We start from the raw sequence: 26483 nt of genomic DNA on the forward strand, positions 1-26483 counted from the left end.
TGCGAGAGAACAAAAAGGGAATAATTCAAAATTCAGTGATAGAATAAAATCGCACGATAGAGAAAGAAAGAAGTGAAATTTTCCTAAATCTCTATAGCATCTAAAAGATAAGTACAGACGTTTCCGTACCGATCCTTAGATTTTACTAAACTTGCTCATGACTCATGAGACCTAGTAAACCTAGAGCTCTAGTACCAACTTTCACGACCTAGATTCCCAACCTCGGGGCTGTGATGGAACCTAACATCTACTTACTAGGCAAGCCAACATTATATAACAAATTAACTATTTTGACAATTTAAAACATAGTAATAACATTTATTAACGATAATAAAGCTGTAATACATAAGATAAGCCCATAATATAACACTATCTAGTCTAATACCAGAAATCTGGAGTCACAAGTACATGAGCAACTAGAATACTACAAGTATGATTTGAACGAAATACAACTATTTGAAATAAAATAAACAATAAAAATAGAAACAATAGGGGACTTCAGGGACTGTGAATGCTAGTAGCTCTACCTCAAGTCTCACTGTAGATATGATCTTGGTAGAAGCACCACTAGACACCGCTAGGACCAACACCAAAATCTGCACAAGAAGTGCAGAAGTGTAACATGAGTACAACCGACCCAATGTACTCCGTAAGTATCGGTCCTAACTCTGATGAGGTAGTAACGAGGCTATGACAAAACACCTACTAAAATCACGTGCAGATATATGCATAAAGTAACAGAAATAACATGTAGGGAATTTAAAATAATAATGGGGATGGAATATGTAGAAGGGAAGTACGATAATAACGACAAGTACAAAATCACCAAGTAGCCTTTTTCGAAATAAACAACAATGCAACCGATTAAATCACCAATCCGGAAATCAAATAAAGCAATGAAATCAATAATGGCACGACATCACCCTTCGTGCTTTTACTTTATCCTCACCATGTAATATCATAATTGTAATGGCACGATATCATCCTTCGTGCTATTACTCTCATCCTTACCATATAATAATGATATGATTAATGATATGATATGGCATCACCGTTTGTACTTTTACTCACTTCCTCATATGATATGATAAATGATAATTAGCAATCAAGTGCACGGTATCACCCTTCGTGCATTAATCCTCAAAATCTCTCAAATAAATGATATTATACGCAAATAAGGCACGATAACACCCTTCTTGCTTTTCACTCTTCATCACCAAGCAACAACAATAATCCAAGGTACCAATGCAATGTTAGAAGTAAATTTCCCTTCAATCATAGTGTTATGATAAACAAACTCAATTTTCAGTAGACCAACAACTCCAAAATAAACAATAAATACGACGAACAATTAAAGAAATAATAATCTAACTAAGGCATGGAATGCATAGTCAATGAAATTACATAGTACAATAAAACATTTTTTACCACATGCTTTAACCCAATGACAACACATATATGCTTGTCACCTTACATATATCCCGTCCCCACACATAATTCACGTAGCAAATAGACCAACAAGTCCTAATTCCCTCAAGTCAAAATTAACCGCGACACTTACCTTACTCAGCAACCAAATCAATGCTCAACCACGAATTTTTCTTTAGACCCAATCAAATCTAGCCAAATATAGTTCAAATAATTTAAAATAAGCTTTAAAAACTACCCACAAGTGAAAAAGATTCAATTTTTAATGAATTTGAAAAGAGTTAACATAAGTCAACCCCGAGCTCGCAAGGTCAAAATCGATATTCAGACCAAAATTCAATTGTCCATTTACCTTCGAGCCTGATTATGTGATTTATTTTGAAATCCGACCTCAATTTTGAGGTCTAAATCTCAATTTTGCAAAATTCCTAAATTCTACCCAAATCCCCAATTTCTTTTATGAAAATCCTAGATTTGATGTTAAAAACTCATGAAAAGTAATGTTAAAAACTCATGAAAGAAAGTGGATTAGAGTTGCTTACCAATGATTTTTAGAAGAAGAAATTCTTAAAAAATCGCCTCTAAAGTGTTTAGGGTTGAGAAATAGTGTAAAATGAGCTAAGTTCCATGTTTGTCATCTTTTACCGAGCTGCAGGTGTCGCATTTGCGATTAATTATTCACAAATGCGAGACACTGGTCGCAAATGCGAACAATATATCAGGTGTACAAATATCGCAAATGTGATAAAAACCCCGCAAATGTGATATGCCCATTGATTGCAAATGCAAGCTAAGCTTCGCATTTGCAAAGCTGCCTGTCCCCAGCCCCTAGTCACAAAAGAGACTCAAAAGTCGCAAATGCGAACTCCCAGAGTTCGCAAATGCGATCTAGTTTTTGCAAATACGAAATACCAACCCACCAGCCCCTTATCGCAAATACGATCATGGAACCGCAAAAACGAGCTCGCAAATAAGAGCCAAATCTCGCAAAAGCAAGATCTGCAAACCTGAGACACCATCAGTTTTGCACCAGCAATTCAAACTTCAACCAAACTCTTCTGTAACACACTTGAAACTCACCCAACCCCTCGGGCCCTAAACCAAACAGGCACACAAGTGTAAAATTATCATACGAACTCGCTCGCGCGATGAAAATACCAAAATAATATCCGAAACCACGAATCGGACACTAAAACACATGAAATTCAAAAGGAAACTAAAGAGTAGTTAGAAACACAACCAAGCATCTGATTCCTACCAAACCACCTCAGAATTTCACCAAATTTTGCAGACAAGTTTCAAATAGAAACACGGACCTACTCCAAGTCCCAAAACCTAAATCCGAACCCGATAACCATAAATTCAACCTACGGTCAAACCTAAACAATTTGTAAGTATTCAAATTGCCAACTTTCGGTAAAACAAGTCAAATCAACCTACGGACCTCCGAATTCACTTTTAGGTATACACCCAAGTCCAAAATCACAATACGAAATCACTCTGAATTCGTCACGTATTACTTGTGTAAAATCCTGGAACGTTCCCTAATTTTTTAATTTACATTATACTTCAGTAATTTTGAATTGTTATCAGTGCAAAATCTAGGAATAATTCTTGATTTTTAACTTTTTACAAAATCCATGAACAATTCATGATTTTTAAATTCATATTGTACTTTATTAATTTTTAATTTTTTATTGTTCCAACTGACCAAGGTGCTGCTTTGTTGATCGTAATATCCTGATATCAACCACCAACTACTTTATATCAAATTAATTGAGAATCTGAAGAGGGAGAAGCTAACTGATTACCTGTGGTTGAATTTGGCGCAAAAAACAATAGAGAACCTGATTGAGAATTTGGGATGGAGAGGGACTTGAATTTATGTGAATTGGCTTTATGATTCGGCACTTCATTGTAAAGATGAAAATTCTTCTCGAAAATCTGCAATGGCAGGGAAGAAGAAGCAACACAAAAAAAGCATAGATTTTAATTTCTCTGTTTAGTTAGGAGTATTTTTGTTCGCCTAGCTACTACATGGCTAAGTCTAATTACCTTTGAAATACTTGCTAAAATCTGATTGTTGGTGTAAAGAGTGGCTAATTGCCAATTTTTTCCCATATATTATTAATTTGCAACATGTTACATTGTGTAGCTCTGTCACGACCTAAAAATCAACTGTCGTGAGGGCGTCTATCGTGGAACTAGGTCAGCCACTACTCAACATCTCAATATAGTAAAAACTTTGAAAATAAAGACGAAAGCAATTAATATTTAAGAAAAGCCTTTTAAACACATAAATATTCACAAAATACCATCCCAAAACTTGGGTGTCACAGAGTACATGAGCGTTTATACCAGAATATAGTCTACTACAGTGTCTAGGGAATAAAATTGAAACACAGATAGAGATAGTGAAGGAGAGTCAAAGCCTGCGAACGCCATGCAGTTACCTTGATAGTCTCCGGGGTCTGACTCCTCAATCAACAGCCGCCGTGACCAGAAGTGCCTGGATCTGTACACGAGGTGCAAGGAATAACGTGAATATAACCAACTCAGTAAGTAACAAGTCCAACCTTGGAGCTAAAAGGTAGTGACGAACTCACCCGGTACAGTTAACAATAGATATAACAGTGCAGAAATGTAGGCATGTTTTCAAATTTAAATAGATAGCTCAAAACAGTGAAATAGATTAGATCTGAACAATGTGAAGAATATAAATCTTCTATTTCTACATGTCAATACACATGTTGTATGTGATGCACCATATTATCAACCTCATATGCTCACACTCTCAAATGCTCAACCAGTCGGTACTGTATATGACCAATTCGGCCCAGGGAAGATCCATCTCGGAATATCTACATCATTGATCATAAGTCACCCAGAACCGAGGAAGGCTAATCCAACCCTGTGGAGAATATCCATCTCTAGGTATCAAGTCCTTCGGACAATATCCATGTCCAGGGAAGATCGCCTACCATCAACACCCCACACTTAAACCATTGCTCTTCCTCGAGCAATCAAACTAAACTTTTGTAAAGACACGACATTTTTAAACAATTCTCCTAACTCATCATACCAAGAATATTTAAAATAGCCTAAGCACAATAGTGTAACATCTTCTCCTCAAGATTTGATTCAAAAGTACCACGCATTATTCACAACCCGCTCAATTACTCTAACATAGAGGTCAACGACATTACTTTCCTTCACAAATCAAGTGCCCTCACATAACAATCGAGAGTAGTTCCACACACAGTAGAATTTAAGAACAAGTAGGAACTCAAGATAGAAAGAATTAGCGCAATCTCAGAAACATTATTCATATGCCATATCATATGCCATAAAAGATGAAACATAGGCTTCCCTATAGTGTACTACTCTACTAATTGAGCTCATTCAGTCAATGATCAAATGGGACTTTAATTGGTTGTAACGTAGGCTGCAGTACGGGTAGGATACATTTAGATATAAGAGTGACTACACCTCCCTAAGTACTTTTATCCATACAATTAAACGTTCAAAACTCCACACTTATGTCAAACCATAACTCTACCTTCACATCACTATACATTAACTCCCTACTTCTTTAAGCACAATTACATCAAGATATACCACTTATCAAAGAATATTTTTTCACAACAAAACAACTATCATTTTTCTTCTTTTTAAATTCAAGTGGCTCTTATTTTTTTTCAAAACAGTGCACCTTTCTCCTTATTTCAATAGTTCCACTTAAAAGCCAAACCAACACCCCACACTTCAACTTTACAAAGTTCATAACAAATTCAAGTGCTCATGAGAGGTAAAAGGTTCCAATAGATGGTCAATTCAAACAAATGGGTAAGGCTTGTAATGTGGTTGCCAAAGAAATAGGATTACATGCTAAAAAGGGTTAGCTAAGATACATAATAATTTGGTGGGTAAACATATATCAGGCTCAACAAAGAAATGCCTATATCACTTCCAAGTCTGAATAAACTACTATTTCGCTTTTCAAACACATGGGAAAAGTTCTAGACATCAAATGCAATGCACAGTACACAAAACCTCACACGCACATGGCACATAACTCACTCTGAATTAGACTCATCACGGCATTCGAGTCAAAGAAGTTAAGCATAGTTCATATCATACTATTTAAGGTATTATACAAGAGTCAAAAACTGAGCTTAAGCATCACAACAAAATCACTCATTATTCTCAAGGCATAATAAATTCAAGAGATACTTCTTCAATTCAAAACATAACACAAGGTTCCCTACTCGGTAATAAAATTAAAAACTAACTACACCCGGTTCAAACAAAACCCTTGGAAAAGAACCGCAGCACAAAGAAAAACCAAGGAGGAATCATTACACTACCTAACAAAAGAAAATCTTTTTTTCTTTTTCCTTCGACTTTAATCCCTCAAGAAACCTGTCGATATGATATACATCGTCAGGAAAAGTCAAAAATTTTAAAATTTTTATGTTTACTTTTTCAATTTTTTCTATCTCTAATTACTCAAACTAACAAAAGTAAAACTAAAACTAACATACATACAAATATATTACCCACCCCACACTTTAAGTTGTGACATGTCCCCATGACACATATTTAAAAAGCATAAGGTAGAAGAAACTTCCTTGAATATCTAGTCGGGGTCTGAGTCGAAGTCGGGCTCCATTCTTCGCGCCCGAACTAATGCACACATCCATGCAGACAACTTCTTCTCAGCTTTCTCGGGATGCACCCCACACTTATCTTTTTCACTCACTACAGCCTACTCTTTCGAACCCTTCACTTTCCACTCAACACTTGTAGCTGTCTTCTCCTTTTCCACCCCCGTTTCTATATCCATCTTAAAAGTTACAGTCTCTTCACCTACTTTAAGCATGAGTTTTTCTCGTGTGTATATAATATTGCTCTACCCATTGCTAAGAATGGTCTTCCTAGAATGAGAGGGACCTCCTTATTCTCCTCCATCTTTACCACTATAAAATATATAGGAAATACAAACTTATCCACCCAAACTAAGACATCTTCAACTATCCACTCAGGTATTAGAGTCTTTTGGTCTGCCAGCTGCAAAGATATTGGTGCAGACCTTATCTCTTCGATCTCATTTTCCAGCTTCCTATAAATAGAAAGAGGCATCAAATTAATTGAGCCACTAGAATAACATAAAGATTTATCAAAATTAATAGTGTCTAAAGAGCAAGGTATAGTAAAACTCCCTGAATCTCCACACTTTTGTGAGAGTTTATTTCGTGATATCGCATTGTAATGCTCTCTGAGCTTGACCACTAAGGTTTGCTCTATTTTCCTCTTCTTTGTCAGGATCTCCTTCAAGAATTTAGCATATGCTGGTATTTGTGAGAGCACTTCTATGAATGGTAAATTCACATTAACTTGTTTTAGCATATCCAGAAATATCTCAAACTACTTGTCCATCTTTTCTCTATATAGCTTTTGGGGAAAAGGTAGAGCAGGCATATGCTCGCTCACATCATATTCCTCCCTTCTCGAAGTTTCACCCTTCTTCTTTTTGTCAGCTCCTTTCTTGCCTTTCTTCTTCTTATCAACTTCACTTTTCAGTTGCTCCCCACTTTCTTTTTCAAGTTCTACATCTTTTTGGGTTGGGGTGGGATCTTTCAACACTTGACCACTTCTCAAGGTTACAATATTCACTGTTTCTTTGGGATTTCTCTCAGTATCAGCGGACAGAGTACCTGAGACTCTCTCAGATAATATTGTTGCAATCTGTCCCACTTGCTTCTCTAGATTATGAATTGCTGCCCCTTGTACTTCAAATCTTTTATCAGTTTTCACAATAAAGGCCTTCATGATATCTTCTAGACCAGGGTGATTAGGATGTTGAAGCTGAAACTGTGGCCTCTGGTGATTCACAAAACAAGGAGCTCCTTATCCCTAGAATTGGGGTTGTTTTGTTGCCATGCATTTGCAGTACCCAAAGGTGAACTCCATGAAAAATCGGGGTGCTTCTGTCCCATTACATTAAAGTTATAATTTCCCACAATATTCACTTCCTCATTTGAGGTTTGATACTCATGAGTCGGGTGTCCTTTTCCACATATATCACAAACTGCATGAGGTTCACTCTGTATTGTGGAGGTTAGCTTTCGTATTTCTTTGGCCATAGCATCAAGTTGTACCTGCATAGATGTATTAGCATCAACTTGGTGAACACCAATTGATCTTCTTCTTTCCGCACTCTTAGAGGGCCACTGATTTGCATCTTCAGATATCTTATCAAGAATTGTAACTATATCCTTAAACCTCTTCCATGCTTTAAAAACAGTGTCGGTCTCTTTCTGGCAGAAGTTATGGATTTCTCTTTTAAACTTGCTCGGTTTAGCTGATGAGAAACATTTATCAAAAACATTTATGGTCATCTCGTCCCATGTTCTAATCGATCCATTGGGTAAGCTTCAAAGCTACTACTTTGCATCATCTTTGAATGTAAAGAGGAATGCCCTTAAGTATAATGCATCTTATGACACTCCATTGTATTGAAAGGTGTTCATAATCTCCTCGAAGTCCATCAGATGCTTGTTAGGATCTTTGTTCATATTTCCCCTGAAAACACAACAGTTTTGAAGGGTTTGAAGCAACCCTTGCTTCAACTCAAAATTGTTAGCTGCAATTGGAGGTGGTCTCACACTTGATAATCCTTGGTTGTAGACCGGTCTAGCATAATCGCCAAGTGGTCTCCCAGGCATGGGCGCTATATTTATGAACTGGTCGGCAACCAAAGGTTGATTTTGAGCAATTCTCCAAGCCCTCTCTTCTTTATAGATGATCTGTGCATCTTTGATACTGCTTCCTCAGCAACCCGTACAATGTTTTCTTGTTGTTGGGCTGCCTCTCTTGCAGCCAAATCTACATTATCATCATCGTCTCCCGCCATAGTTCCTTTGGTTGAGGATTGCCCAACCTTCTCTAAAGTCTCAGGGAGATTTCTTTCCTTCCTTAGCTGTCGTAGTTGTTTTTCTATCTCCGGTTCGTATGGTAGCACTTCTTTACCAAAAGATCAAGTCATGTACCACTCTTACCTGTATCCTTTGCACAGTCAAAGATCACCAACCGTAAACAGGGAAAATTTAAATAAATAAAACATAAAAAATTCCTGAAGTAGCACTACAAACTATTTCAAACACTATTTATTGCCAATCCCCAGCAACAACACCAAAATTTGATGAACGCAAAACACCACTTAAATTATGCTCGCTAATCAAATAAAGTATAGTAAATCGTATCTATAGGGATTGGAGTTAAACAACATTATCATAGTTTCTAGCTTGATTGCTCCAAGATGATCAACAGTTGAGATTTATGTGATTTATACTAAAATTAACTAAGAATCTAGAGCTAATTGACTAATGACAATCGAAGAAATGAATAAGCAAGAAAGATATCAATGGGAGAAGATAGGGTTTTGATAGGATAGGTGCAAGATAATTGTCTAGGATTTAACTTTAGATAATTCACTTCTATTGTTCAAGTGAATCTCTTGAATTAACTTAATTATTAGTTCAATTGTTTTTATGAGTATATCGATAGTACTAATATAGTGTCTCTTGTTGCCTCTTCGAGTCGAGGGTCTCCTGGAAATAGCCTCTCTGCCCCTCGGGGTAGAGGTAAGGTCTGCGTATATATTACCCTCCCCAGACCCCACTTGTGGGATTACACTGGGTTGTTGTTGTTGTTGTTGTTGTATTAGTTCAATTGTTTAGTAGAAAATCTTCTCTCGATTAAGTCTCAACCTCACAAGATGAACCAATTTAAGCTATGTGAAGATATGAAAGAATGCTTAGTGGATTGGTCTTTAGGAGAACCGCTTTCGATTATCCTCCTAACTAGGTTTAATCAATGATTCAACTAGCCTCTTTCGATTACTAAGAAGAATTAATGAACTTAACCAACAATATAATGCAGAGATATCACAAGTTATGCCTCTCTCGATTACATGAACATACGATTAAATTATCCAAAAATGCTTCAATACATAAAACTAGAGTTATAATCCACAAACAAATATCAATACACCAAATCCATCAAACCCTAAAGAGAATTACTCCATAGATATGGAGTAATTCATAAAAAATATAATAAAGATGTAGGAAAACATAAATTCAATCCAAACTCGGGTCCTGAGTGAGGAAGGAATGATGAAATCCTTGTGCGTTGCTCCTCCAACTCTTCCTTAGCCTCCTTAGGTCTAAAGTATGTCAAAAGTCCAGAAAATAACGTTTTTCCATGTATTTATTTCAAGTAAGGTCAGGCCTAGATGAAACCACCTTATCCTAATCGAAATAGGACATTGGCTCTGTAAATATTGCATAGGTTCATCGCATGGGGCATTAGTGGGGAAATCAAGAGAGCTAACAATCTGTCAGGCAGCAGGAAATGGGCAGCCACGGCGCCCCACGCGATGCGGCTGTGGAGTTTCGTTAGAGTACGTCTTTTTCCTTGCTTTTTGATATCCAGATATGGTTCTCGACCCCCGAACGCAATCCCAGATTAATCCCTTGGTCTTTTACTCAGATTTCAAAGCTCTAATTAGCTCGAATTAGCTCCGTAATATCTACATCACTCAGAATCACTTCTAAATGGCATACAACACATAATAAGTACAAAACACTAGCTATTAAAGCTCAAACACAATAAAAGTGCAATGAATTAGAGTAAAATAAGTGACTAAAACACGAGATTATAGCCTACTATCACCCACCTGTGTGACCCCACATCGACATCTTCCAACGACATTGCCCTAATTATAGCCATCCCGAAATCGGTTAATCCTCCTGAGCCCACGCTCTCCCACCAGTCGAAAGCATCTGCTCTTTCATATCAACATCAAATGAAGGTCCAGCGATGCATCCAAAACTCGAAGTCATATTACATCCTAAGAAAACTCTTTGTATCACATTCAAACTTCCGAAGCACAAAGCCGTCATCTCGAATGACATACACAGATTTAGTCCCTTGTTTAACATGGCCAAAATCGCTCCAAGCTTTTTGAAGCATGTGGCCATTCTACCGTTAAATCCATACGATACACCAACATTCTCACTCTGAGTTAACCATCTTTCAAAGCAAACTACTCGACCTCTAGAAATTCAACCTCTGCGAGACACCTCCCACTATGTCCTTCCTCATCTTTCGCTGCCCAAATACTTCCTCAAATCATAATCCATCTTTGTAGCACCCGAACGGATAAATTTCCACCAACTCTGAGCCTCCATAAAGATCATCACTCTCGAACCATTCAACAGCAGAAGCATCGATCCGACCCCGAAGCCTCCACACATCACCATCTCTGATAACTACCTCTTAGGTATCATTCCACAACACCCTGCCCTGAAAGCAAACCAAAGAAGACCATCACACCGACGAGCCTCAAAACATTCAAACAAAGACGATGACACCACAATGTTAACAAGAGTTCCACTAAATTAGGAAATATCCAATCTCGCGACTCCATCAACCAACGCTTGAACATATATAGTCTAATTGCTTCTCCTCCACTAGAATCAAATGTCGAATCTCCCAATCTTGAACCGACTAATCCTCATCCCGAATCATTCATTTCCACGACACATAAGTAAGCATCCTACAATTCATACCGGCACTATGCGATAACAACCCATGAACATCACAATACACTGTGCATAGCCTCGAAACCGTAGGCAACATCAATACAAGGCTGAAACGACAGAACACTCCTCCATAATGCGACAATAATAGTCCACCTACATACTCAAGGAAAAATATCATGCACCGCATCTGTAGCATTTTCACAACTCGTCGGGGCCCAATTGATAAAAAGTGCCTGACTTCGTATACGAATGAGCGGGAAGGAACCGAAGGCATAAGCTTCAAAGAAATCATATCGCACGATGAGGAATCAAGGAAGGGAAGTTCTCCTAACAACCATGTAGCCTCTCAAAGATAAGTATAGACGTCTCTATGCCGATCCGCAAGAATCTACTAGACTTGATTATGACTCGTGGGACTTAAGTGAACCTAGTGCTCTGATACCAAGCTGTCACGACCCAATTCTCACTATAGGTCGTGATGGCGCCCAACGTCGCTGTTAGGCAAGCCAACAGTGAACTACCAACTTAATTATTTATTTATTATTTTCAAAGTCGTGAATTTTAGTAGATAGAGAAATTAATGCATTAAAATCATGAAAACTTACAGTTTGAATAGAATAGATAATAAAAGTGTGCAAATGCTAAGAAAAAACACAACAACTTCTAGAACATCCCAAAACCTGGAGTCACAATGAGCGTCTACTAAAGAGTGCAATAATAATAGAACATTTGTGTGAAATATAAAATAGATAGGATAAAGTAAACAAATAATATGAAGACTCTATGGGCTGCGGTGCGTACCATAGAAAGAGGCTCATCATAAAGTCCCCTCAGCAGTTACGCCTACGCGCCAATATGGCCATCAAATAAACTAGTCAGATCCTACACATTTAGTGCAGAAGTGTAGCATGAGTACGTAAATCAACGCGTGCCCAATAAGTATCTAGCCTAATCCTAGAGAACTACTGAAGAGGGGTAGACATCGATACTTACTAGTGGTCCAATAAAATAATATAATAGATTATAAACAGGTATGTAGACATGTAATTTTTTACCCTCCCCAAGATTTTATATATTTTAGCATTTAAATACTTAGTTTAAGTCTAATATAGTTATTTCAACTAGCTTTGACTCTTCTAATTTATTTTATCTCAAAAAATAAAAATTACAAAAAAAAATTGTTTCGTTTATGTTTTGTAGTCATACTATTTTACTAGGATTCTTATTTTTAGTATAATCTTTGAAAATACAAAAAATAATTGCTAATTTTATCCCCATTTTGGTACATAAGCTAAGTTTAAATAGTAAGTTTATAGATTTAAACTTCTTATAAAATAGAAAGAATTAAGCTTGGGCTTATTGATTTGTCTTTTTTGAATTTAAGTACTCATCTAGCCCAATTTTGAGCCCAAATTCGGATAGCCCATTTCCCTTAACCCTAAGCCCCTTCCCATAAATACATAGAAAAAGCTAAAGAAAAGAGGGGAACAAAAAATAAATAAAAAAACCCTAGGAGACCTAAACCCTAGACCCCTAGACCTTAGAAGATCCGTCGTTTTTCACCAATTTTAGACCCCTCCACGCTGAAGCTTCGTCTTCTTCATCCCCCTCCCCCCAAACGCCAATAGTGGCACACCCTAAGCAGCCATTAGACCTAGACCGAAGAGCTAGAAGCCGTTTTTTTACAACCAACCCCCCCAGTGGTGACCCTAACTTTCTTCTTCATGGAAACAACGAAATCCCTAACCTAGCTAACACAAAAACAAAATCTGAAGAAGCAGTCGCTAAAAATAAGAGACAACCCTACCCCATCAGAATTGGAGCTCCATTCTTCTTCAGCCGTTGAATGAACAGACCCAAAATTGCCTGCCCTGCATCTTCAACCTTTACTCACAACACAAATCAACCGTTTCAGATCGAGCCTAGACCTCTCTTGTTCTCTTGGACATTTGAAGACTTAAGCTTCTTCTTGAATAAACAAAAAAAGCAGCAACTTAAGACCCTAGGTAATAGTAACGGCAGAAAGGGAATTCTAACGAAAAATCCAGTGCATCCTCTTCGTTCTTTGAGTTAAACACACGCACAAAAATGAAGAAGAGTGGAAAATGAGATGAGAAAAAATTTGAGGTTCGTTGCGGTTTCCGGCGAAGTGGACTTCACTGTTGGAATCGTTTGAGCTTCATCCTAGTCCGTGTTGGCCTCGATTTGGTTCATCTTAGTTAATTCATTGTTTAATATGGTAAGTTTTAAACCCTTTGTATTATGTTTTTATTTGAATGATTGAAACTGTTGGTTCCTTGTTTAATTCATGTGAATCTATTTCATGACCTAAAATTAGACCATGACCAAATATTCTAAGACTCCTACGAATTAGCAATACTTAGGAGTAATCCATTTGTCCCAGCCCGATTCAGTAATGTTTGTCTTTGGTTAGTATTTTGTGAGATGAGAATTCATTTTATAAGTACTGATTGTTATACTTGGGTCTCACGAATTAAAATTTGCTTTCACCAATCTGCAACAAATGACAAACACACTGGCGTAATATTTTGATTTTTGGTGGTTCGTATCGAGAAGAATTACAGTGCTCTTAGCCACACGAGTACGATTTAAAAATGTATATTCGTAGTTTGCTTTAGGCGCGATCAATAATAAATTATCACGACTACGGGTACTATTCCCGTGACATAGTTGCGATACACAATTTCCAAATTCGGGTGTACATTTTATGTGACATGACTTTAATTTCCAATAATGTTTAATAATTAAATATGTCGTGAACCGCGGGTGCATTTCATGTAGCATGGTTTACGATGTGTTTTCAAAAGTAAAAAAGTGTACGGTGATCATGAATTTTTCTAAAAACGTTAAAGCGGTTAGAAAGCTAAAAATGCACATAAGTTTAAAATGTGTAATTAATCAGATAATTAGGCCAATAATAATAGTTGAGCGACCGTGCTAGAACCACAGAACCCGAAAATACCTAAAACTTTCTCCCGGGTTAACAGAATTCCTTACCCGGATTTCTGCGTTCGCAGACCATAAATAAGAGTCATCTTTCCTCGATTCGGGATTTAAACCGGTGACTTGGGACACCATAAATTATCCCGGTGACTTGGGACACCATAAATTATCCCAAGTGGAAAATCTAATTTTGAATAAATAATTCCGTTTTGGTTATTGTCACTTTAATTGAAAAAACTCTCTTATACCCCTTCACGGGTGTAGTAAAAAGGAGGTGTGACAGCTCTGGCGACTCTGCTGGGGAAAAGAACCCAGAACCTCTGGTTCAGGGTTCAGAATTCGAGCTTAGAATAACTATTATAGTTGGCTTTTATTTATTATCCGATTTTTATATATTTGAGCCTAATGTGCTAATTGTTGCTTTTTACCGCTTTGATATTGTTTGGACTTTATATAAATTGTTACGAAACCCTCTTCTCTCTGAGTCTTCTAAATCATCTGGGATGTGTGCACTTCGTGTGACTTCTTTTCTGTTAGAGTCATATCCCAATTTTAGAATGAGGTTCGGACAAGTTGCAAAGCCGGTGAAGCTTTTGTATTCCCGGTACGCTGCCCCCCTCCCCGGCTCGAGCTGTTCGCTCGGGTAAGCCAGGTCTAGAACAAATACACCCAGGTTTTAAACTTAAAATAACATAAATTCATGTCGGATCCCTAGTAGGAACGTTTGTTTGCATCACGTGCATTTGACTTAGGGGACTCAACACAGGGGTTGGGTTCGCTAGGATAAGTGTACCCAAAAATAAAAGACCATCCTAATGTGCTACATGTTGCAATCTTCAAGGGTAAAAGGGTCATTTGGCGGACCAATGATGGTTGAAGGTAAATGAGAAAGAAAAGAGGGTTAAGTTTAAAAACAAAGAAAGTAGGTTTCAGTTATGTTTTTCTTTCACATTTTTTTAAAGAAGAAGACAAAAAAAAAGGAAAATGAAAAATCCAAAAAAATATTTTGCACTTTCCCATCATTTTCAAAAAAAAAAAAAAGACAAAACAAAAAAAAATATGTTTTCTCTAAATTAGTTATTTTTTTAATTCTCGCTCGTATCCAGTCTTTCTGAATTACGCAAACCTGATTCTCGTCTCTCGGGGCGGGATATGTAGGCAACCCACGTAGGGTCTTCCTCCTCTTCTTAGTGAGTCTTAGGTTATTGGCTTTGAGGTCGTAGCCAAATCTTGTGTCTTGCCACTTTTGGCCACATCGGTCATTTTGCAAAATATGGCTATTTTTGCAAAGTTGTTTGTTTAATTGTGTCTGGAGAGTCTTCAATCCACAATTAGGTGTCTCTTTACTTAAAGGTTTGTCCTTGTCGAATTTGCATATCTAGCCGTTTTTGGCACATCGGTCGTTCTTGCAAAATGGGATCATTTTTGCAAAAGTAGTTCAATTAGCCCATGTTTTAGAGTTCTAAGTCCACAACAAGATGTTCTCTCTTTTTAAGGTCCGTTGTGTTGAATTTGCATGCTTAGCCATTTTTGTCCACATAGACCATTTCTATAAAATGAGTTATTTTGGCAAAGTAATTTTTCCATGTCTTAGAGGTCACTTTTGTCGTGTTTGCACTTCTAGCCACCTTTTGGCCACACAAGCCGTTTTGCAAAAATAGCCTCAATCATGTCTTGCATGTGTCCTATAGAGAGCGTTATTGTCTCACATAGTGTGCTAAATCCTTAACTCTATTTGGTTTTAGTTTTCTTATATAAGTGTGGATCTACTTACCAGAGTTTGACCATGACACCCCATGACCATCTGGTCAGGACCGGTGCATCCAGGAGTTGCTTAAGGAGATTTTTTATGTTTTGAGTTTGTTTCTTTTTATGTTATCTTGTACTTTATAGTCATGTCCAGTAGCACTGATTCTTTTAGTTGGTGTCAGAGTTTGTCATAGTCTAGTAGGTTTGTCGAGTCTTTTGTTATTGTGTTTCCTATTTTGTATTTGAAAAAGAAGTGTTATAAGTCAAAAGTCCAAAAAAAAAAAGAAAAAGAGTTTTTGCATTTTTATATTTCTGTTAGATGATTTCTTTGGAATACTAATTCTAGAAATTAAAAAAAATTGAGGTGGTTTTCCTTCAGGAAATTAATATTTAGGACTCAATAAAAATTGCTTTTCTATTTCCTTTAGTATATTGAGATTAAAAATTCAAACAAACAAAAAAAGGAGAATTTTCTTTTAATACCTCTTTAGAAGTTTTCATTAAGATATTAATTCCAAAAATCCAAAAAGATTTTCTTTTAAGGTTCTTCTTTGGGAAATATATAAAAAAAACAAAAAATGTATTCTTTTTATTTTCACTAGAACTTTAGGACCTTGTACATAAAAAAAAACATACTTTATATTTTGTTTATCTTTAAAGTTTCTTCCTTAGGTATCAATAACGGAAATCCATAAACATTTTTTAGCTTGTTCGTTTCTCGTTTCGAAATCTTTCTTCGGGGATATCAATTGAAAATTTAAAATATTTTTCTTTGGTTTATTCTTTAGATTTCCTTCCTAGAAAAAAAAGAATCAAAAATTATTTTTCTCTTCTAGGGTTTTTTTTCCTTAATAATTTCCCATAGAGTATTTGTTTCAAAAGAAAAAAGAGAAAAAAAAATATATGCTCGTTAAGCTTGAGTTTAGAATAGGTTATAGAACATTAAGTCTAGAAAATTCAAAAAACAAAAGGGATTTGCTTCTTTTATTTCTCTTTTCTCATCAGAGTAGTCATTAAGGTAAAAAAAGAAAAGAAAAAAAAGGGAAAAAGAAAAAGAGAACGTTAGTTTATTTACTTTATTCCTGATCTTCCCGAACTATGCAAAGATCTGATTCATGCGGTATCATGATACGTAGGCAACCTACATAGGGTTCGATCGAATTTTTTTATTAAAAGAAAAAGGAAAAAAAGAAAGAAAAAAAAGAAAAACAAAAGGAGATGAAATTATGAGATGTGAGAAATAAGAGGAAAGAAAGCGATAAGCAAAAGAAAAAAGGAGAAAGGAAATAAAAAACCAAGCAGTGCTAGAAAAGAAAAGAAAAGAGAAGATTCAAACGGACAAATTGGGATGATGCCAAGTGACCTTGTGACCCTCGAAGTCTTTCTTGAACCGTTAATTGTTGCTAGGTGCATTGCACGCAATGTGATATTTTTAGTTGTTAAATGCCCTAACGCTAACTTGATGACCTCATTTTGTTCCTTTTTGTTATCTTCATTAAGCAGAAGGGTGGTCGATTTGTGGTTCTTAAGGTAACTCATTCATACAATACAAGGTCAAAGAGCAAGGTAGGCATGGCTGGCAAAGAGTTGGGCACAGGGGTCATTGATCCGTCTAAGGGAATTGTTGAATCAGAATCTGAGTTGAAAGAAGAGGTCTTAAGGTTGAATGGACAGATGGCCGAAATATTCCAGGCCTGGATTAGTGGGCGTCCTCCACCATTAGTTCCCGCTAATTACACTGAAAGCCTTGTCACCATTCCGCCATTGTCACAAATCCAGCTTCCTACTGTTGCCGATGTCTACCTGCAACCTTTTCACACTCCACCCGCCAAAACCACCTCATATCCCGCTCCTTTGGCCACTCATGCTTTTGCAGCTCCTCCACCAGCTATTTTTCCTCGATCCTCTAACGAGACTGTGTTCAAAGTCCCCGATGCCCAACACTGTGCTCCAGAACTAACTTTAAGGTCTCGGTTCCATACTCTCACGCTCCTCATTTTGAGCCTCCCGGTGAAATTGAAAAGCTTGTTAAGACAATGGAGCAAGATGAGATAACTAGGAAGGTGAAAATCTTAGAGCAGTCTTTAGGACACATGCAAGGGATAGGGAGCAAGATAAGCGTGTCTTACAAAGACTTATGCTTGTTTCCCGATATCCAACTGTCTGCGGGGTTTAAAATGCCAAAGTTTAATTTGTATGATGGGCGTGGAGATCCAGTAGCCCATCAGAGGGGTTATTGCAGTGAAATGAGAAGTATTTGCGGGAAAGATGAATTATTGATGGCATATTTCAGTGAGAATTTAACTGGGGCAGCCTTGGAATGTCATACTCGTCAAGATGTCAGTAAGTGGCATACATAGGGTGACATGATTCAAGATTTTATTTGGCACTGTCAGCACAATGAAGACATTATCCCAGGCCGCTCCTCCCTATCTCGAATGGAAAAGAAACCCAAAGAAATTTTTAGGGATTTTTGGTTCAGATGAAACGAACAAGTTGCTCGGGTCAGTCCTCCGATTAATAGAAAAGATGTTGCTGAGCCTCGCCAACGACAGGATCCAGTGGACATTCCTTCTAAATGCTTTCAGACTCAATACTGACCCCATGAACATCCCCAAACTCCACATAATCCACCTCAATATTATCCTTCGAACAACATCTGGCCATCTGTCCAACCACTAGGTCATTCCTTAGGGCGAGCACCAGCATCCCAAAATTCTCGTGCGCCTTCACAACATTTCCGAGAATCCAACAACCCTAGAAAACTGGGGCATGGAGGGAAACAAAGGCAAAAATATAATTTCACACCCATTGGAGAATCCTACACAAACTTGTTTGAAAAGTTAAAACATTGATTGAGTCGCTCCTCGGCTATACGTCGGACCCATATGCAAAAGGATTTGATCCTACTATACGGTACATGTACCACTCTAATGTCCAGGGGCATAGCATTGAAGATTGTCGTGCTTTGAAAAGGGAAATGGAAAGAATGATTCAAGAAGGAATAATTGTGGTCCAAGGTAGTTATATCCCAAGTGTCATACATAATCCTCTAAAGGTACATGACAACGCACAGATTGTTGAGATAGTTTGTAATGACAAAGGGTTGGTCAAAGGAGTCAATGAGCCACTTGGTGAAGTTAATGATATTGAAATTGGTAATGGTCTTGGTAATATTAATATGGAACTCAGTGGCTAAGATGCCGAGCTTGGTAATTGGAAAGACGTTCCTTTCTTGGCTAGCCAGGAAGGAGTCTTGGTGGTTTATTTTGTTGTCATTTCTGTTGTTCGGGTTATTTCAGGGTTGCAATCCGGATATTGTCTTGTGACTCAAACCCTTCTATCCTTTTTATTTTGCCTAGTTCCTTTAGTCGTAGTAACTCATTTAGCGTTATCTAGGTTTGTTCCAAGGTTGTACCCCAGTTTATTTTGCTTGTCTTGTTGTTCAAACGTTTTCACCGTCTGTCTAATGCAATTTTCTATTTTCTGTTATTTCTAGTCATTTTTGTGTAGTTCTCTTTTCCTTTTATAGTTCTTTTCCTGCTAACCCTAGTGATATGATATGCACGCATAATTCTAGACCTGATCTTAAAAGTTATTTTAATCATGAAGCAATGAAACAATTTTGAAGATGATAGGGGCACTTAAGGGAAATAAGTAAAGATTTGGACATTTTGAGATCATTTGAAGCCCGAACCATGTGAAACTGGAGCAGATAATTTAGAAAGTTAATAGGACGACACGAAATTGTGACAAGAGAGTGTGTCCCAACAATTTGAAGCAAACAACTTTGAGTTCAAGTGCATCTCAAGTTACAGGATAAAGTCAAGGGATTTTTCTCCAAGTAGACAGAGGGTATCCATTGTGAAGAAGAAATTACCCAACAAGAGTTCTGTACTTGACAAGGCACTAAAAAAAATGGAAGGCATATCAGTGATATCAATGTCGAAGCTGCAAAAGAAATATTGTGCATGATCTTCTTTTTTATTCTCAAGTTGCATGTGTTATACTTGGTATTCTTAGAGATTGGTGCCATCTTTCAGCTATCTAAACACTTTATACCATTTGGTACCCTTTTGAGCTTGTACGGATTTCTTTGACTTCCCCTCTTTTGGAATCAAGTTAGAGTCATACAAAAAAAAAGTTCATGTCCACATAAGTTTATTTTAGAAAGTTCATTCCAAAAAAAAAAGAGAAAAAAATAGAAAAAAAAGGAAAAAGAAAAAGAAAATAAAAGAAAATAGCAACAAAAAGTAGTCGTGTGAACTACGTTTGACCTGATTCTTGTCACCACAAGATACGTAGGCAGCCTTACGGTTCGGTCATACAAATAAAATATTTCATAATCCCACAAAGTCGAGAGTGGGGTAGTCTTTCTTAGTAACTCCATAAAAAAACAGAATCAAGTTCTCTTGTTTTAGAAATTGGGGCAAAGTTTTGAAGTGGATTCTAAAAGTTGTAAATAAATTAACCATGTTATCTTAGTTATTTTGGACCTTTATGACATCCTTTCTTTCTAACCGTGTCCAAAAGCCACATTACAGTCCAAAAAGACCTCCCAGATAATCTTTGAGGGTGCTGAGTTTAGACATGCTAAGAGTATATGATGTTTTTACCATAGTTAATGCCTTGTCATCTGCAGAATCAGAGGAAATAAGAAGAAAAGAACAAAATGAGAGAGTCTTATTGGTGAAAACCTTCACAGGCACCATAAGGCGATGGTGAGTTGAGAGAAAGAACAAAATGAGAGATGCTTGATGGTGAAAACCCTTCGGGCACTACAAGTTGAATAAGGATCGTGAATCAGATTACATAATCGGAGCATTGAAGCCCAGTTTCATTGTTTAGGGGTATAACAAGAGTTAAACATCAGACTTGCTTGACAGATGATGCCACTTAATCCAAAGGTGCATGTCATGGTCATTAGAGTTAGTATCCATATCTGATAAGTTTCTACTTTGTAGTTTTCTTGTTAGGAATCATCTCTTTCCATCGTCCTTTACTCTGTTCCTTTTGTCTTGTTTACTTCTTCTTCCTAAGTCTATTTGGTCAGAACAAGTGAGAAATGACTTCAAAATCTGCCATCAGTTTTCCAATTGCACAAAACGAAATCTAGCTAGCACATCAAAGTGGCATACGTCAGGAAAGAACATTATGCGCACTGAGTTGGTAACAATCAACGTGCTTTGGGATTCATGTGAAATACAAAGGTTCTGTATATGTCAATTCATTATCACAATGCAACAGATAAAGGGTATTGGGTTTGAACGGATTAGAGGTATTTTCTATGATAAGGGTGACAGAGAAAGTGGTCAATCAATAAACAAGCAAGGTCTTTCGAGTTGAAATCAAAGTTATCATGGGAAGTGAAGGAGCAATCTCCCTCAAAGTCAAGGCCACAAACCAACCACCATGTTTAAACTCACAAGTTTTCTTTGTTTGAAACAGGGACGAAGAGTATGTCCAAATCAATGCTTGGAAACTTAAATTTTTTCAAGTGCCATGCCCAAATTTTGTCAGCACAAAGGCGGTTTTTGAGAAGGGGAAAAAAATTTGTTCGATCTGCTGGAACCCTCCATGATGAAATCATGGTTCAGGGGAAAGGAATTTTGTTCGTTCTACAGAGATCCTCCAAGAAGAGAGCATGACTCAGGTAAGTTCATTCTCGGCTTCTCAAGACCCTCTTGGATAATGGGATTTAGTTTTAAGTTTTCAGGACCGTCCTGGATAATGAGATTTAGTTTTAAGTGTTCAGGACCCTCCTAGATAATGCGATTTAGTTTTAGGTTTTTAGGACCCTCCTGGATAATGGGATTTAATTTAAAACTTTTACGTCTCTCCCAGATAATGGGATTTAATTTTGAAAGTTTTCAGGACCCTCCTAGATAATGGGACCTAGTTAAATTTCAAGACCTTCATAGATAACAAGATTTAGCGTAAGCTCTACCTTTAGGAAATATAATTTAGCTTTAAAGTTGTCACTCTTAAGATGAGATTAATTTGAAGTTTTCAGGGCCCTCATCGATAATGGGATTTAGCTTTTAAATTCTTAGAGCTCTTTTAGGTAACATGATTCGATTAACACTCACAGATGTGCCCAGATACCAAACTGGGGAAGAAACATTTCTGTTGTTTTGTCTGTATTGTTGTAATGGCAGGCGCCCCCTGGAGAACAAGGGAATACAGTTCAAGTTTTTGGCAATCAGGTGCCCACCTGGAAAAAAAGGGAATACAGTCCAAGTTTTGGCAATCAGGCGCCCACCTGGAGAACAAGGGAATACAATTCAAGTTTTGGCAATCAGGCACCCACCTAGAGAACAAGGGAATACAGTTCAAGTTTTGGCAATCAGGCGCCCACCTAGAGAACAAGGGAATACCAATCAGGCGCCCATCTGGAGAACAAGGGAATACAATTCAAGTTTAGACAATCAGGCACCCACCTGGAGAACAAGGGAATAGAGTTGAAGTTTTTGGTAATCAGGCGCCCACCTATAGAACAAGGGAATACAGTTCAAGTTTTGGCAATCGGGCGCCCACCTGGAGAACAAGGGAATACAGGTCAAGTTTTGGCAATCAGGCACCTACCTGGAGAACAAGGGAATACAGTTCAAGTTTTGGCAATCAGGCGCCTACTTGGAGGACAAGGGAATACAGTTCATGTTTTGGCAATTAGGCGCCCACCTGGAGAACAAGGGAATATAGCTCAAGTTTTGACAATCAGGCGCCCATTTGGAAAACAAGAGAAGTCATTTCAGAATTCATTTCAAGTTTCAAATCGGAGATAGAACGAGTTGTTTGAAGAATAAGGGTTTTATCTCAAGGCACAGGGGTTTGAGATGACCGAAGAAGAAGTATCAATCCAAGAAAAAAGAAAGAAAGGAAAACAAAGAGGGAAGTGAATCCAAATGCAGAAGCAGATGAAAGATGTGAACAACTCAAGACATGGTTGAAGTCACAAGCTCTACATGCCCGGTCTTGATCCGAAAAGATGAAGAAGAATGAGCTAGCACCTACAGCTAACAAGCGCCAAGGTTCAAATCTAAAGTCTGCATGAAGAACCATTCAAGACTCAAGATCAAGCTTCAGAAGATTTATAAATAGGAATCTTGTAACTCGTAGTTGACAGCCTTAGTTAGTCTTTTTTATTTTTTGATTTTTGATGTAATAACAGGACCACGAACCGGAACCAAGACGGAATGGCACCTCGACCGGCTCTCCACCTCAGTATAATCCATCACTGTTCCTACTTTTGAACTACATGTGGCATGATTCCTTTATAGACAAGGATATGTAGGCATCTCAGATACCAGGGCTCGGTCACATTCTCATTTCTTTTAGTTTTTGGTCTCTTTAAATAAGGGTCGGGTCAAAAAACTTGTCTCGTCGTTCTTCGTCTAAAATACTTCTTATTTTCAGTCAAAGAGGAGCAACTATAGACATGTAATTTTTGACCCTCCCCAAGATTTTACATATTTTAGCATTTAAATACTTAGTTTAGGTCTAATATAATTATTTCAACTAGCTTTGACTCTTCTACTTTATTTTATCACAAAAAATAAAAATTACAAAACAAAAAGTTTCGTTAATGTTTTGTAGTCATACTATTTTACTAGGTTTCTTATTTTTAGTATAATCTTTGAAAAAATACAAAAAGATAATTGCTAATTTTATCCCCATTTCGGTACAACCCGAGGTCTGGAGTTCTTTCGTACAACACTCCTCCACTAAGGAAAAACCCGTTTGCCAACCGTCGAATTGTTCGTTTCTGATCACCTGTGGCCTGTATCGGATACACACCCATCCTGATATATTCCTTGATGTCATGAAACCACGGCTCACTGTCAAGTTCCTCTTCCACCACATTACAATAAGCGTGTTGATCGCGGACCTGAATCAGCAAAGGGTCCACGTAAGCCTTATCCTGATGGTGTAACATCGACGCCAGAGTAGCCAACGCATCGGCCACTTCATTATGAATCCCTGGAATGTGCTTGAACTCTATCGACTGAAACCGCTGACAAAGCTCATGCAAACATTGTCGGTACGGTATAAGCTTTAAGTCCCGTGTTTCCCATTTTCCTTGAATTTGGTGTACCAGTAGGTCCGAGTCACCCATGACCAAGACTTCCTGGACACCCATATCTACAGCTAATCTCAACCCCAAGATACATGCCTCATATTCTGCCATGTTGTTCGTACAATAAAAACGAAGCTGAGCTGTAACAGGGTAATGTTGCCCTGTTTCAGAAATAAGCACCACTCCTATTCCCACGCCTTTCATGTTTGAGACCCCATCAAAGTAAATTATCCATCCTGGTTTCTCAACTTGTTCCAACTTTTCAACATGCATCACCTCTTCATCAGGGAAATAAGTCTTCAAAGGTTCATAATTTTTATCAACCGGATTCTCGGCCAGATGGTCCGCCAAGGCTTGTGCTTTCATCGCAGTCCGAGTCATGTAGAAAATGTCAAACTCTGTGAGCAGGATCTGCTACTTTGCAAGCCTCCCTGTGGGCATAGGCTTCTGAAAGATATACTTTAATGGATCCAAACGAGATATGAGGTAAGTAGTATAAGATGACAAATAGTGTTTCAGCTTCTGTGCCACCCAAGTTAGGGCACAACATGTCCTTTCAAGATGAGTATACTTAACCTTGTAGGGTGTGAACTTCTTGCTAAGGTAATAGATGGCATTCTCCTTCCTTCCGGTGATATCATGTTGACCCAATACACAACCGAACGAATTGTCCAGTATCGTTAAATATAGAATCAAAGGTCGCCCTGGTTCTGGCGGAACCAACACGGGTGGATTTCATAAATACCCCTTTATCTTATCAAACACCTCCTGACATTCGTTTTTCCACTTGACTGTAGCGTCTTTCTTTAACAGCTTAAAGATAGGTGTGAGCACGTGATTTTTGCCTTACGAAAAACTACTCCAAAATAAATCAAAAAATAAAATAAATTTCTTTTACTGTGTAATTTTTGAATTTGCGTGGTGTTAAATATTTGTGTTATGTTCATAAATGCTTACTTCGTCATAATGAAATGAAAATTAAAATAAAATACATGTTGCATGCATATAGGATTTAATTATGCATTTGAAAGATAATTTAAATAAAATCACAAAAAATATGCATTCGTTCTATTTTTAAATGTGTCAATGTTTTATCTACGTGTTAATAGTTATTAAAAGATAATTAGTATTATTGTAATGATAATTTTGTTTTTATAATTTTTGATTAGGATTTTATTAATTAATAATAAAATAAAAATATAAGTTAGAATATGAAAATCGGACCTGGATTAAAATCCAGGCCCAAACGAAATGAATCCCACAGCCCAATCCAACATCCCCCTGTCCGGTCCAATTCGAACAAGCCTAAACGACGTCGCATGAGGTACCTCAAATCTGAGCCGTTGATTCATTGCAATCAAACGGTCCAGTTCAGCCCTTGCATAAATAAAACGACGACGTTTAGGGCAACTAGATCTGAACCGTTCATCCATTTTGATCCCACGGTCTTAAAAAACTCACTCAAACCCGATCCATTTCAACCCCGGGTTGACCCTTTCCCCAACTTAAATCAAACGATGTCGTTTTGATAAGTGGATTGATCCTGGCCCTTCATCTTACTTGATCGGACGGACAATATCAATCCACCCCACCCCTATATAAGTCCCAAGCCCTACCCCGGCCCCAAACTAAGCACCCCTCCCTCCTACACTGTTCATCATCATCCCCCAAACCCCCACTCCTAACCCTAGCCGCCCTTGGATCCCATCGCCTGAAACCCTGCGGCATCAACGCAGCCGGTCACCAAAATAACACCCTAGAACCCCCTGAACCTCCTCTATCCGAATATGTTAGCCGTTTGGCTCGAATCTTCCTGAAGGTTCTCGAATCTTCATTTGAAGATTCGAGCCAAACTTAGATCTAAACCAACCAGCCCCAAATTAACACCATGGCTTCCCCTAACTACCCTCGTTGTGGATCTGGTGTTGGTTTGGTTCGAATCGCCTCAGAACTCTTCGAATCTTCTTTTGAAGGTTCGAATCAAATCTGAACTCACTCAGATTCTTTCCAAACTAACACCAAACGACCCCTAGGCCTCCCTCACCCTTGTGTCATCTTTGGTTCCCTTCGAATCTGCCTAGAAGTGTTCGAATTTAGGATCCAAGAATCAGAAAACCCTAGAAATTTCAAAACATGGAATTTGCCTGAGTTAAATAGAAGATTGGGGTCTAATCGACCTTAGTCGAAGTATTTTCAGTTGAAAATACTTCGACTAAGGTCTGTTTGATTTCAAAAAAAGGTCCGAATTCAAAGTCAAGTTCGAGTCCGTATGAAATTGAAGATTCAGAGGTATTTTCCTATTTTTCTTTTGTTTCCTACATATGTTGTTGCCTATTTTAGTTGTCTGTTTAATTTTTTTTATTTGTATAATTCCGTGATTCTGCCTCCTACCTATCTACTTGATTCGAATGTGAATCGTTTCTGTTGGTTGTGATTAATTACAATGTGTCTAATCGACTCGATTAAGTCCGTCGATTAGTTATATTATAGAATTCTGTTTCTGAAAATGCTGTTTGAAATAATCTGTTTATCAGTTGTTTGTCGACAATTGTTGTAAATAATCAGTTTGACTAATACTCGTTAATTAAATCAGCTTTGTTTGAAATTCAATAAGAATGCTGTTGATTTCTTAGTATTAAGTTTCAGGCAGTGTCAAT

At 37.6% G+C, this 26483-nt stretch overlaps 1 protein-coding gene across 1 annotated transcript; it reads right to left on the minus strand.

The window, feature by feature from the left end:
• Window positions 1-6297: 6297 nt before the first annotated feature.
• Window positions 6298-6837, minus strand: LOC138875852 (uncharacterized). Its single transcript, XM_070154726.1, has one exon. It carries the CDS (start codon window positions 6835-6837, stop codon window positions 6298-6300), a length of 540 nt encoding a protein of 179 aa, XP_070010827.1.
• Window positions 6838-26483: the final 19646 nt, after the last annotated feature.

This window comes from Nicotiana sylvestris, chromosome 8 (genome assembly GCF_000393655.2).
Source record: "Nicotiana sylvestris chromosome 8, ASM39365v2, whole genome shotgun sequence".
In the NCBI taxonomy this organism is placed as follows: Eukaryota; Viridiplantae; Streptophyta; class Magnoliopsida; order Solanales; family Solanaceae; genus Nicotiana; species Nicotiana sylvestris.

Excerpts from the sequence above, each read along its gene's own strand:
- LOC138875852 (XM_070154726.1), bottom strand. The coding sequence starts at position 6,837 with ATGCTAAAACAAGTTAATGTGAATTTACCATTCATAGAAGTGCTCTCA.